This window comes from Bufo gargarizans, chromosome 2 (assembly GCF_014858855.1).
Source record: "Bufo gargarizans isolate SCDJY-AF-19 chromosome 2, ASM1485885v1, whole genome shotgun sequence".
NCBI lineage: Eukaryota > Metazoa > Chordata > Amphibia > Anura > Bufonidae > Bufo > Bufo gargarizans.
The window spans coordinates 284,641,212-284,654,132 of record NC_058081.1 but is presented as its reverse complement, the minus strand read 5'-3'; the positions used below and the strand labels follow the sequence as shown (position 1 = coordinate 284,654,132).

Here is a 12,921-nt window from a genome sequence, read left to right as displayed (position 1 = left end):
ATGATATGAGACATTTGGCCATCTTTTGCTAACTTGCCCCTGCTTTTAACAGGAGCAAGTTTGCCCAGGGAAAAAAGCTTGCACGCTTCCAGCGCAAGATGCACATCACACGCGCATGTTTCTGAATCATCGGCAGTACCTAATTTGCATATTCGCTGAGGGAATTCCATGAAGGCGCAACTTACACCCCGTGCAAAATTGCACGAAAATTGCGCAGGAACAGCTAGGCTGCGTGCGCGGGAAAATGGCCGCTTTTCAGGCTTAACTGGTTTACAGAATCAGCCGCAAATTTGCATAGGAGCAAATCAGTACTTGCGCGGCGCAAATCACACTTGTTCCCGCGCAAGTGCTTCTTGAATCTGGGCCACTGAAAATGGGGAGAGTTATCAAAACTGGTGTAAAGTAGAACTAGCTTAGTTGCCCCTAACAACCAATCAGATTCCACCTTTCATTTTTCAGAGCTCCTTTGGAAAATTAAAGGATCAATCTCATTTGTTTCCCTAGGCAAATAAATCAGTTTTCCTTAGCACCAATTTTGGTAAATCTCACCCATAATTGCTCTATCTACATATGTGCATGAATGTTTGTTCACACATTAGAGTTGCTTCTTTTTATGGGTGCAGCTTTAATATTTAATATTTAGACATTTATCTGCATTCAGAATCCTTTGTAAATTAAAGTGCACAAATTATTATAGGTATGATAAGTCAAACTGTATTTTAATAAAGCTAAGACTTCTGTACAAACCGGCTATTATTTATAAGCAGTTCTGTTCCTTTACTCCATGAAAACTTGGGTTTTGGCGCCGCCTTTGGTTTACATTCTATGATAACACGACCTCCTTTTGCAGCCAATACTTGTTTCCTCATAGGATTTAGTTCAAAGGTTGGGGCCAAAGCTGGAAACAAAATAACACATACTGAATTCAACAAAGATTACTGCCTCTTATGTCTCCCTCCTGATCCCTCAGAGAAACCCGCCACATAGCACCTGCTTGCCACTTAGGCTACTTTCACACTCGCATTTGGTACGGATCCGTCATGGATCTGCAAACGGATCCGTTCAGATAATACAACCGTCTGCATCCGTTCTGAACGGATCCGTTTGTATTATCTGCAACATAGCCAAAACGGATCCGTCTTGAACACCATTGAAAGTCAATAAAGGACGGATCCGTTTTCTATTGTGCCATATTGTGTCAGTGAAAACGGATCCGTCCCCATTGACTTACATTGTGTGCCAGGACAGATCCGTTTGGCTCAGTTTCATCAGACAGACAGCAGAACGCTGCAAGCAGAGTTTTGGTGTCCGCCTCCAGAGCGGAATGGAGACGGAACGGAGGCAAACTGATGTATTCTGAGCGGATCCTTTTCCATTCAGAATGCATTAGGGCAAAACTGATCCGTTTTGGACCGCTTGTGAGAGCCCTGAACGGATCTAACAAACGGAAAGCCAAAACGCCAGTGTGAAAGTAGCCTTAGTGAGCTTCTGAAATATTCCACCCCACACCCTGTAAATTATACTTATATATAGCACTTTGTTGATTCATTCAATATTGGACTACAAACTATGAACATGAAAGAATGAAAGGAAATGGTTTTCAGGTGAAACTTAAGAAAGTCACTAACCCAGGATCTTTAGTTCGGCATTTGCCTGAATAACCCCGTATTGGTTTTCTGCTATACACTGATACATTCCAGCGTGCTGCATAGTTAGTCCTTGGATCTTCAGTTCTCCTTTAATATACTAAAATAACATATTGTATGTTAGCAATCTGCAGATGGATATAAAATATCACTCAATTGAATTAAGGATCACATATAAATTACCTGGGTTCCATTTCTTAACCATCTAATTGTTGGAATGGGTTTTCCCTTGGCAATACAAGGCCAATGCAAATCACTGCCTATGTCCTTTTCTGTATCATTTATATGTTCTACCCATTCAGGTGGGGCTAGGGAGCAAAAGAAAGAAGAGCAACGATAATGCAATTGTAAAGCAAGTGTTCATTTATGGAAACCAGAAGAATGTTAGGATCCTGGAACCTAATATGGAAGGATCCGCATGGGATTATGATCATGGCTAGGTCATTAGGTGAGGTTTTGGCGGGAAAATTTTCCCGCCGAAAGTGGTGGTCAGTGTGGCTAAATTTAGCCATTGTTGCTGAGGGGAGGTCAAGGGTTGGGGATTGGCTAGTTAGGGCACCTATAGGGGAAGGTTGCTGGGCAGATTAATTGTTGATGCCCAGCAACAGTTAGGGCATTGGCTGATGATTTGTGGGGTTGGGGTCTATCTATGTATATATTGCGGTGGCTGTCAGTGATACAGCTGTCAGCAAAAACCGCAAGATTAGAGCTGCACCCGCCCTCCCAATTTTGCTATGCTGTCACGACCGCTTTATTAGAAGGAGGGGTAAAGTCGCTCACTGAAATGGTGAGCGGACGAGTTATTCGGGTATTTAGGCCGAGCTTATGGCTGGTCTAATCTAGGGTATTAAGCTGGTTGGTCCGAGCTTATGGCTGGGCCGTTACATGGTTATAAAGGTTATATTGGTACATGGTTTAATGTTTATTTGGTTTAAGCTGTTCTTTAATAAAGCTGGTCGTGGCCAAAATCTTCCACCATATATTGTGTCCACGTGTCTTATTTATTTATTTCAGTTGTATTTGGTAAGTGCTTTGGATGCGGGTTTGTATGATCTATAATCCCATGAATTACTACAGCTAAGCAACATAGGAATACCTAAGGGCTCATGGACTCTGGTACAAAAGTTATGATTGGGCCCCCCACCCTCTACTGCCACAGGTTCCAAATTAGCCAAAAGGTCACTATTTACAATAAAGAGGACCTTTCACCACTCCTGACATGCCCGTTTTAATAGCTACATTAATTCCCTCTGTAATAACAATTCTAGAACATCTGTTCTTATGGCTCAATGTTGTGCCGTTCCTTTATTACTTGTACTAGAAGTTATGAATGAATTGCTAGCAGTCTGCAGTAAGGGTACAGAGGGGTGGTAACCAGTTTGGGGGGTGTACCTGCACAGTCTGACTCTATCCAATCAGTGCTGCGATTGTCAGACTGTGCAGGTACACCCCCCAACTTGTTACCTCCCCTCTGTACCCTTACTGCAGACTGCTAGCAATTCTTCATAACTTCTAGTAGAAATAATAAAGGAATGGTCCAACATAGAGCCATAAGAATAGATGCTCCAGAACTGTTATTACATGGGGAATGCATGGAGCTATTAAAACAGGCATGTCAGGACATGTGACCGGTCTTCTTTAAATCAATGCTCCTGCTTACATTGCAACAGTGATGTCACTTTTAAGTATGGCATTACTGCTGTCATCCAGCACTATGGTAGAGATTTATCAAAACCAGTGCAATGTAAAACTGGCTTTGTTGCCCAGAGCAACCAGATCCCACCTTTCATTTTTCAGAGCTCATTAGGAAAGTGAAAGTATAAATCTGATCTGGTTGTTACAGGCAACAAAGTCAGTTTTCCTTTGCACCAGTTTTGTTAACTCTCTCCGTATGCGTTTTGTTATTTTATAAAATTCAACAGCCATTATTATTGTTTAACAGCTGGGACAGTCCTTTTTGAGGTGAAAATACCTGATCACTGGACGCCCCCACTACTAGACTGGCATCCCCATGTTCAATAGAACAGGGGTTGCAAGCAATTCACTGTATAACTGGCATGGCTTTTTATGCATGACAGGCTTGGCAACCTTCACAAGGCCCTACTCTGTCATGGCAACCAATCAAACTCCCGCGATTTCACAGTGGGGCTCCAGTTGGAGGACAGAAGGACCTCTGTTTTCTTGTCTAACCACTCAGATGCCATGGTCGCTACTGATAACCACTCAGATGCCAAGGTCACTGTTGACTGCGGCACGGGTTGAATGACTGGCAACTGCGACATATGGAGTCGGCTCATAGCATCTTCTAGCTGTGCTATTCTGGGGCATTTTTCCTCAATGGGAGTGTGATTTAGGTACTATAGGGGAGATTTATTAAAACTGGTGTAAAGGAAAACTGGCAGTTGCCCATAGCAACCAGATTCCACCTTTCATTTTCGTAGCTCCTTTGGAAAATGAAAGGTGGAAGCTTATTGATTGCTAGGGGCAATAAGCCAGTTTTTCTTTGCACCAGTTTTCATAAATCTCCCCCCCCCATATGCCACTATTATTTGGGCACGTTAGATCAGTTGCAAAGATTAAAGCATATTAATGTGTGGACAGTAATATAATGGATCCTATACTGGTGTACTCTATGGCGGCACTGTATAAAACTGTATGCAAATGTGTTTTGGAAGAGGGATGTAATCAGCAGTATGACCAGAGTCGGAGTAAAGAAAAACATTTGTGGCATGCCTCACGAGTCACACATGAGTGTACATTTCTCCATGGCCATAGTTTCTCCAGCTGTAACTATTAAAAGTTAAAGGGATTAACTCATGAAAATTATAGTTTTTAACTGAATAGACCGTTAAAAAAAATAATAATCGTGTTTGCTAAATTAGCTTGCATTGCCATCACTGGCAGTACCCTGTATGGTTTCTTCTGTGTCCACCTTCTTCATCATACAGCGGTGGACACACATGTGCAGTAGCTTCCCATCTCTCTGGCTTGTCTCTGCATTGCATTGATCTGAGTGAAGTGGTCAATTCACTTAGCACATTATATACAATACCGAAATGTATTTGATGGATCACTGGGGCTGTGCGTCTAGACTTATTGCTATGCAGAAGATGACAGCCAGTTCAGAAGATGACAGCCACACTGAACTAAAGCCTAAAGGAGCTTTTACATGAGCAGATAATTGGGAGAACAAACTTTTTATCTTGTTCATTGTCCCATATAAAGATGTCTGTAAATGCTGAATTGTCAGCTGATAGGGTCTTTAATGCAGAAATTTTAATCCCAATTTGTCGGCAGCACAATACCTCATGTAAACAGGGACGTGCTGCCAACAGTAATGAAACTGTTTGAGCCTGATGATCACATTAACAACTGTAAAGTAATACATCGTCATAATGAATGCCCCATCCTAATGGGGGATAAAAGAGCACTAAATCAACTTTCCATCTCATCAACTGCTGCTCATTACAGGCAGATTTTACTGTAAACTCATGACCAGTGGCGTAGCTAGAAATGACTGGGCCCCACAGTAAATTTTTGAATGGGCCCCCCTCCCCCAGTAATTTTTTCCCAACCCCTTTCTTTCATGCCGTCCCTATTCCTGTGGCTAGTAAAGATCGCTCTCTCAGACCAGGCCCGGCAGCTGTTCCATCCGTTTCCTACACTGTCTATACTGTCACTATATATAATTTCATTGTGTAATACTGTTTAGGGGGCCCTGACAAAATCTTTTAGTCCTCCTCTTCCTGGATGGGCCCCTTCTGGGTCCATGAACTAATGAAAAGTCCTTCCCTAGTGAAACATTCTGTGGTATTTCTCTGCAGTGTCAGGTTGGGTGCCTTGGGCCCACCAGAAGTCCCTGTACTAACTTTGAGAAGGCGGGTCCCTGAGGAAAGGGGATAATCACTGGTGTGCTTCTGTACCTGGAAGTCTTCTCCACAACATGATGCATCTACAATAAACTGGGTAGACTCCTAAATATTTTACCCAGTATTTTATATGGATGCACAGTCTGGTTGAGATTTTTATTTCTATGTAGTGTAGTCATTCCCTATGTGCTACTTGTACAAGTGGTGGAGGACTAGAAGCTCAGGGGTACACCAGGGGAATTCACCTATTCTCCTGTTGGCCAGTCCCAGTCTTATTCCAAAGGAAAAAAAAATTGTGAAAAAAAATTTCTGTGAAGAGCACCATTTTTAGATTTACCAAAGATATTTAAGAAAAATATAGACCTTCTTACCCTGCACATATACATATGCTTTGTATGAATCCCTTCCTTTAATATTTTCTGCCTCACATTCGTAACTTCCTTCGTCTTCAGGTTGAATGTTGAATATTTTAAGCACAGCACCTGAGGCACTAACTTCAGCTGAAGCGGGCATTGGTTCGTTCACTTTACGCCATCTTATAACTGGCACAGGACTGTAAGTGCAGAAGGAAAAATATTGACTTATTATTATCCAAGACCGCAAGATATACAGAATTTATCTAATAAATCAGATTCTCTCTCTAGTGCAGCTCTCATTTTTCGGAAACTGACTTGATTTTCTGTGAGTTCACTTTTGTTTTAGTGGTCCGTGAGGTTATCACCTGGTGTCCAAACAATCAAAGATTTTCAAGTCAAAAGTTTTGTGAAAGTGCTATATGCAATGTGTATATGAAACCAAGTAGTGCTTTCGAAGCACCTGGAGAAAATTCACACATAATATCACACATAAATGGTTAGGTGATAACTAATGTTATTGTTAATAATATGTTTTCAGTTTAGATAACATTTTAACCCCTTAAGGACCTTGCCATTTTTCACCTTAAGGACCTGGCCATTTTTTGGAATTTGACACGTGTCACTATATGTGATAATAACGTCAAAATCCTTTTACTTAGGCTACATGCACACAAACGTTCCATTCTTTGCAGTCCGCAAACCGCGGATCCGCCAAAAACGGAAGCCGCCCGTGTGCCTTCCGCAATTTGCGGAACGTAACGGACGGCCGTCAATATAAATGCCTATTCTTGTCCACAAAGCGCAGACAAGAATAGGACATGTTTTTTTTGCGGGGCCGCGGAACGGAGCAACGGATGCGGACAGCACACAGAGTGCTGTCCGCATCTTTTGCGGCCCCATTGAAGTGAATGGGTCCGCATCCGAGCCGCTGATGATGCGGACTCAAACAACGGCCGTGTGAAACCATTCTGAGATTGTTTTCTCGCAACACAGCGAGCGTCCTTCTCTCAGAGCGCCTGCGCCGAATGAAAACACGTAAGGCGCAGGCGCGGGATTTGAATTGCAGACAGGGCCAGCCGGAGGAGGAGAGCGCTCGCTGGCCCTGTCAATCAACAGGAGGAGGGGGCGTTTTTTTTTTAAAGGAGGATGCTGCGGCTACCAGCAAGTAACCGCCATACTTGCTGGTAGCGAGGTAATTAACATATTATAAAAGTGCGGTTTTAAAAGAAACTAAGCCACAGAAAAATGTAAGAGCACTATATATTGAATAATCGCACTATAAGGATTTTAATTAGTCCAAAAATGAAAAATGACTTTTGGGGGGTGACAGAAGCCCTTTAAAAGCTGAGACTTTCCTGACTGGAATATATTGGCTAAAGTCTCAGCTTTTAACATCAGCGTGAGGGTCTAGCCAGTATGGTCAGTCGCATATTATTGTGGTGCACCTTTTGTCAGTGATTTATGTATTCATATATTTTCATCCACACATTATTTTATCTTGTGTAGGATGTTTTTGTGGTGCATGTGGTCCGGTGCCTGCATCCTCCATTGTATGCATTTTTGCTGGGGATTGCCGTTAGCAACAGATCACTTGCGAAGGAATTGCTCTCCCAATTATAAACACTACAGTGTTTGGGGTTGAACATTTCCTCCCAATTAGGCCACTTTAGGCCTCATGCACACTCCGTGTGCTGTCCGCATCTGTTGCTTCGTTCCGTAGCCCCGTTTTGCGGACAAGAATAGGTATTTCCACAATGGGCCGCCCGTTCCGTTCTGCAAATTGTGGAAGGCACACGGGCGGCTTCCGTTTTTTGCGGATCTGCGGTTTGCGGACCGCAAAAAGACGGAACGGTCGTGTACATGAGGCCTTACTCAGTGATTTCTCTTTACATGTATTGAATGTGCTAATGCTTGTCATTGGTAACATTCTGGTGCACCTGGTAAACTGTGTCACATGGCCTGTTATAGGTGGGGCTCGCAGCCCCCTCCTCCTCCCTCCCATTGTATTAGTGATCTTACTATGGAGGGATGTAGGAGTTTGGCTGTGAGTCGGCCCTTAGCTCCTATCAGACTGTGTTCACACACGATAGGTAGTTTAGAGGTAGGACACACGCCATACTGACGAGGTGCGCAGGGCTCAGATATGTTCCTGACTAGAATATATTAGCTTAAGGCCTCATGCACACGGCCAAAGTCTCAGCTTTTAACATCAGCGTGAGGGTCTAGCCAGTATTTTCAGTCGCATATTATTGTGGTGCACTTATTTTGAGTGATTTAGATTTTCCATTTCAATTCATTTTTTCTTGTAACACATGAAGGGTTAACAGCCAAAGAAAACTCAATATATATTATCCTGATTCTGTAGTTTAGAGAAACACCCCACATGTGGTCGTAAACTGCTGTATGGGCACACGGCAGGGCACAGAAGGAAAGGAGTGCCATATGGATTTTGGAAGGCAAATTTCACTGGGATAATAATAATTAAGTTGCGATATGATATTTAAAGACCCCCTGATGCACCCTTAGAGTAGAAACTCCAAAAATGTGACCCCATTTTGGAAATTACAGGATAAGGTGACAGTTTTATTGGTAGTATTTTGGGGTACATATGATTTTTGATTGCTCTATATTACGGTTTTTGTGAAGCAAGGTAACCAAAAAATGGCTGTTCTGGCACAGTTTTTATTTTTAGTTTTTTACGGTGTTCACCTGACAGATTAGATCATGTGCTATTTTTATAGTGCAGGTTGTTACAGACGTGACAATATCAAATATGTCTACTTTTATTTTTATTTTGTTTCAGTTTTACAAAATAAAGCATTTTTGAAAAAAAATCATGTTTTTGTGTCTCCTTTTTCTGAAAGCCATATATATTTTATTTTTCGGGCATTTATCTTATGTAGAGGCTCAGTTTTTGTGGCATGAGGCGATGGTTTGATTAGTACTATTTTGGGGTACATACGACTTTTTGATCATTTGGCATTACACTTTTTGCGATGTAAGGTGACAAAAAATGTATTTAAAAATGATTGATATATTTTACGGTTTTCAGGGTAAATTATGTGATATTTTTATAGATCAGATTGTTTACGAATACGGTGATTTGTCTATTTTTTTATATTTATTTTGGTTTTGTACAATAAAAGCATTTATTAAAGAAATACAATCATGTTTTAGCCATACCTATTATAGCCATACCTATTTTTATTTTTTGGGCGATTGTCTTAGGTAGGATCTCATTTTTTTGAGATGACAAATTGATTGGTAGTATTTTGAGGTACTTTTTGCTCGCTCGGTATTACACTTCTTGTGATGTAAAGTGACAAAAAATAGCTTTTTTGGCACAGTTTTTATTTTTTAGGGTGATGATCAGATGGGGTGGATCATGTGATATTTTTATAGAGCAGGTTGTTACGGACGCGACGATACCTAATATGTCTATTTTTTTCATTTTTTTTCTATTTCTTACAATTTTGTATGTCTCTTTTTATGGGCAAAGGGCATGTTTTTTACTTGAGACTTATTTTTATTGTTAAAAACACTTTTATTTCACTTTTTTCTTTTGTACTTAAACATTTCAGGGTCTGATCCCTGTTTCAATGCAGTACAATGCATCTGTATTGTACTGCATTGATTATCAGTGTATTACACAGTGTAATACACTGATAGTTTGCCTATGAGACCCAGCCTGGGGGCTTGGCCTCATAGGCCCCCGTAACTGCCGGGCCCCAAGACCTTCGAAAGGCTTGGGGCTGCCATGGCAACCATCAGGTCCCCGTCACTGCAGCACGGGGACCCAAATGGATGAGGAGAGAGAGTGTGAAACTCCCATATGCCGCGCTAAGTGCTGATCGCGGCATATGAGGTGTTAATTCAGTGGCATCAGCGTTATCACCGATGCTGGTGGATGCAGCAGGGGTCCGGCTGTCAGTAACAGCTGGACCCCTGCTGCCGATTGCGGCACCGCATGTGGGGGAGGGCAATGACCACAGGATGAGAATGCTCATCCTGGGTCACCAAGTACCGGCAAGTTAGGACAAGCATTCTCGTCCTAGGTTGTTAAGCTGCTAACATTTCATTTGAAATAAAAAATGATTTCACATAATAAAAACATATTAAAAAGAAAATGTAAAAAATATCCTACATTTTGTTTTCTGTCTCTCTTCCACAAAATCCTTGCTAACCTACAGACAGTAGGGCAGAGGAGATGGAGGAGAGTAGCACATGACTGCAGCACTAGACACTTGGCTTTTTTGTAGTCTGTGACAAGAGGACACATACAGTACGTAGATCTGCATAGGAGCTGCACAAAACAAACCCGTAGGATCTCATCAATGCTTTTTGGAAAGTTATATATAAACATATTTTATCTTAGATGCATTGCATCAATAAAAATGTTGTGAAGGTGTATACAGCCTTTATGATTTATTTAAATTAAATGATATAACAATAAATAAACAATAAAGTACATAAGACATAATGTTACACTTAAAGATTTATCTAATACAAAGTCATAAAACAGAAGTGCCATGTTCACCCACCAGATACAAAGTAAGTAATATAATAAAGTCATGGTGAGGAGTCTATTGTCTCCCTTTCTACTGTACAATCCACAGAATGATTTTCTAATATAATAATAACCCATAAACATATCCAATAGGATATAATTCTCAAACATTACCAGCCTAATGTACCTTTACAGAGAGAGTTCAGAAGACAGATAAGAATGCAGGAGGGCCAAGTTCCTGGGATGTGATACAGAAACATTGGAGAAAAGGAGATACTGGGTTTATTTCACCCAAAGTTTGTTGAAACACTAGTTAAAGCTCATATTAAAAGAGGTTGTCCACTTTGGGCCACCCTTATTTGCTAGAACACAAGGGTGTCCCACTGCTGAGACCCTCACAATTAGTTGGAATCTGTGTAAGCTTTTGATTTCCCAGCAGCTCCATTAGACGGGAAATGAAATCAATAGGCTGCCAATGTGATACATGGATGAGTCGGGTCCAACATTTTTACTCTAATAGATGGGGGCCTCTAGTGGGACCCTCCCACTTAACTTAGATGTCCCAAATAATGTATTTGAGCAAAAATAGTAATCTAAACCACGCAACAAATGTTCTAAAAGGAAATGGGTACAGGTTTTATCAATTAGCTTGGTCATTGCTGATTAGGATCTCTGGTCACTGCTGATCGGCTGTTCATTTGGGCAGTGCATATGGCGGGGGTTATATACAGATGGCTTCTTTGTCATAAAGGAAAATCTACAATTGAACTACAAGTAGTTTTTTTTAGCAAAATTAGTGTTAACTTGTTAGTACAGCACTTACTTTCCCAAAGCATAACACTCCAGTGTCACATTTTGGTCTTTCAAAGCATAAGTATTTGGAAATGAAACTTGAATGTCCGCTGCATAGCGCTTTGCAACTGAAAAACAATTACCATAAAATATCAATTATTCAAGGCTATTTATGACAGCGCTTTGCAGCTGAAAAACAATTACCATAAAATATCAATTATTCAAGGCTATTTATGACAGCGCTTTGCAGCTGAAAAACAATTACCGTAAAATGTCAATTATTCAAAGCTATTTATTACAATAAAATATTTGCTGTAGCTACTGTTTATCAAAAATATTTAACTTTATTTCCTCAAGGGTAATTGAGATAGATAGACAGAAAAATAACGCATTAGGCCTCCTGCACACGAACGCCCCGTGGCCGTGCTGCAGCCCGCAAATTGCCGGCAGTAATGCACGAACACCGACCATGGGGCAGCCGCAGCGGATCGCGGACCCATTCACTTTAATGGGTCCATGATCCGCCCGTTCCGCATAAAGATAGAACATATCCTATCTTTTTTCGGAACGGAAGTACGGGACCGAAACACCACGGAAGCACTCCGTAGTGCTTCTGTAGGGTTCCGTTACGTGCTTCCGTTCCGCACCATTCCGCATCTGCGGATTTGCAGACCCATTGAAGTGAATGGGTCCACTTCCGAGATGCGGAATGCCCACGGAACGGCGCCCGTGTATTGCGGATCCACATATGCGGTCCGCAGCATGGGCAGGGGACACCTACGGTCGTGTGCAGGAGGCCTTATGCATGTTACAATATATGAACTCATACAACTCAAAATTAATGCAATTCTCAAGGCCAAACTTCTGTGTGACAGCTCCCCCAACCAGTAGGGTCAGGCTGCTGGGACCAGATCTATGCTGCAGGGGAATTGCAGTTTTACAGTGGATGTACCATGTACCACATATGTATCAATTAATAAACAAAAACGATAATCCATACCTTCAGGTTGTGGCAAAAGAGATATATATCTGCTAAATACACTTTTTGTAATTGAAGGACTGGATACAAAACACGAGTAATTGCCTCGATCAGCTTGTTCTACTTTTGCAATGTACAGATTTCCATTTATCTGAGTAATAAACCTTCGTGAATCCATAGTGATAAAGTTTGGAAATTCGTTTATAATCCATCTATAATTAAGATCATCTGGAAAAGAAAGAAATGTGAAATGTAAAAAAATACTGCTCTACAATAAAACATATTCTACTGTAATAATTACCTAGAGAGTCATTGAAACTTTGTGTAGAAAAATCTGGCAATACTGGCAATAAAAACCTACATACTGGAAATCTTTTATCAATGTCAAATGACCCCTCTTCAGATAAATTAGCATCTGACATGTGTGACTTGTCCATGTTATGGGAATAAAGGACTTTAATGGTGACAACTCCTATTGCCCAGTGCCAAGCTTTCGTCGGTCATTGTAAGCCAAAACCAGGAGTGGGTCCAGACTACAGAAGGGGCACACATCTTTACATTATACTTTTTCTATGCAGGTTCCAGTTCTGGCTTTTGATTACAAACAATGATACAAAATCCTGACCAGAATACTGACTGTAGTCAGTAGGCCTTATACTGTAGTACAGGCATACGGACCCATGTAAAAGCCATTAAAAGGGCTCTCTGAAGTGGCCTACAGGTGTGTGCAGGGTTCAGAGAATTAGTGATATCCTATAGGTGGTCTAGGTAA

General features: G+C 41.3%; 1 protein-coding gene across 1 annotated transcript in view; it reads right to left on the bottom strand.

The window, feature by feature from the left end:
* The window catches only part of CNTN1 (contactin 1), a 219,067-nt gene that overhangs the window by 74,350 nt on the left and 131,796 nt on the right, over nucleotides 1-12,921 (bottom strand). Inside the window, exons 7-12 of the mRNA XM_044277039.1 lie at nucleotides 12,171-12,377; nucleotides 11,202-11,298; nucleotides 5,887-6,068; nucleotides 1,830-1,954; nucleotides 1,629-1,746; nucleotides 748-898 (exon numbers count right to left, since the gene is read on the bottom strand). Of these exons, the coding sequence (XP_044132974.1) occupies nucleotides 748-898; nucleotides 1,629-1,746; nucleotides 1,830-1,954; nucleotides 5,887-6,068; nucleotides 11,202-11,298; nucleotides 12,171-12,377 (880 nt within the window). The remainder of the gene's footprint in view (nucleotides 1-747; nucleotides 899-1,628; nucleotides 1,747-1,829; nucleotides 1,955-5,886; nucleotides 6,069-11,201; nucleotides 11,299-12,170; nucleotides 12,378-12,921) is intronic.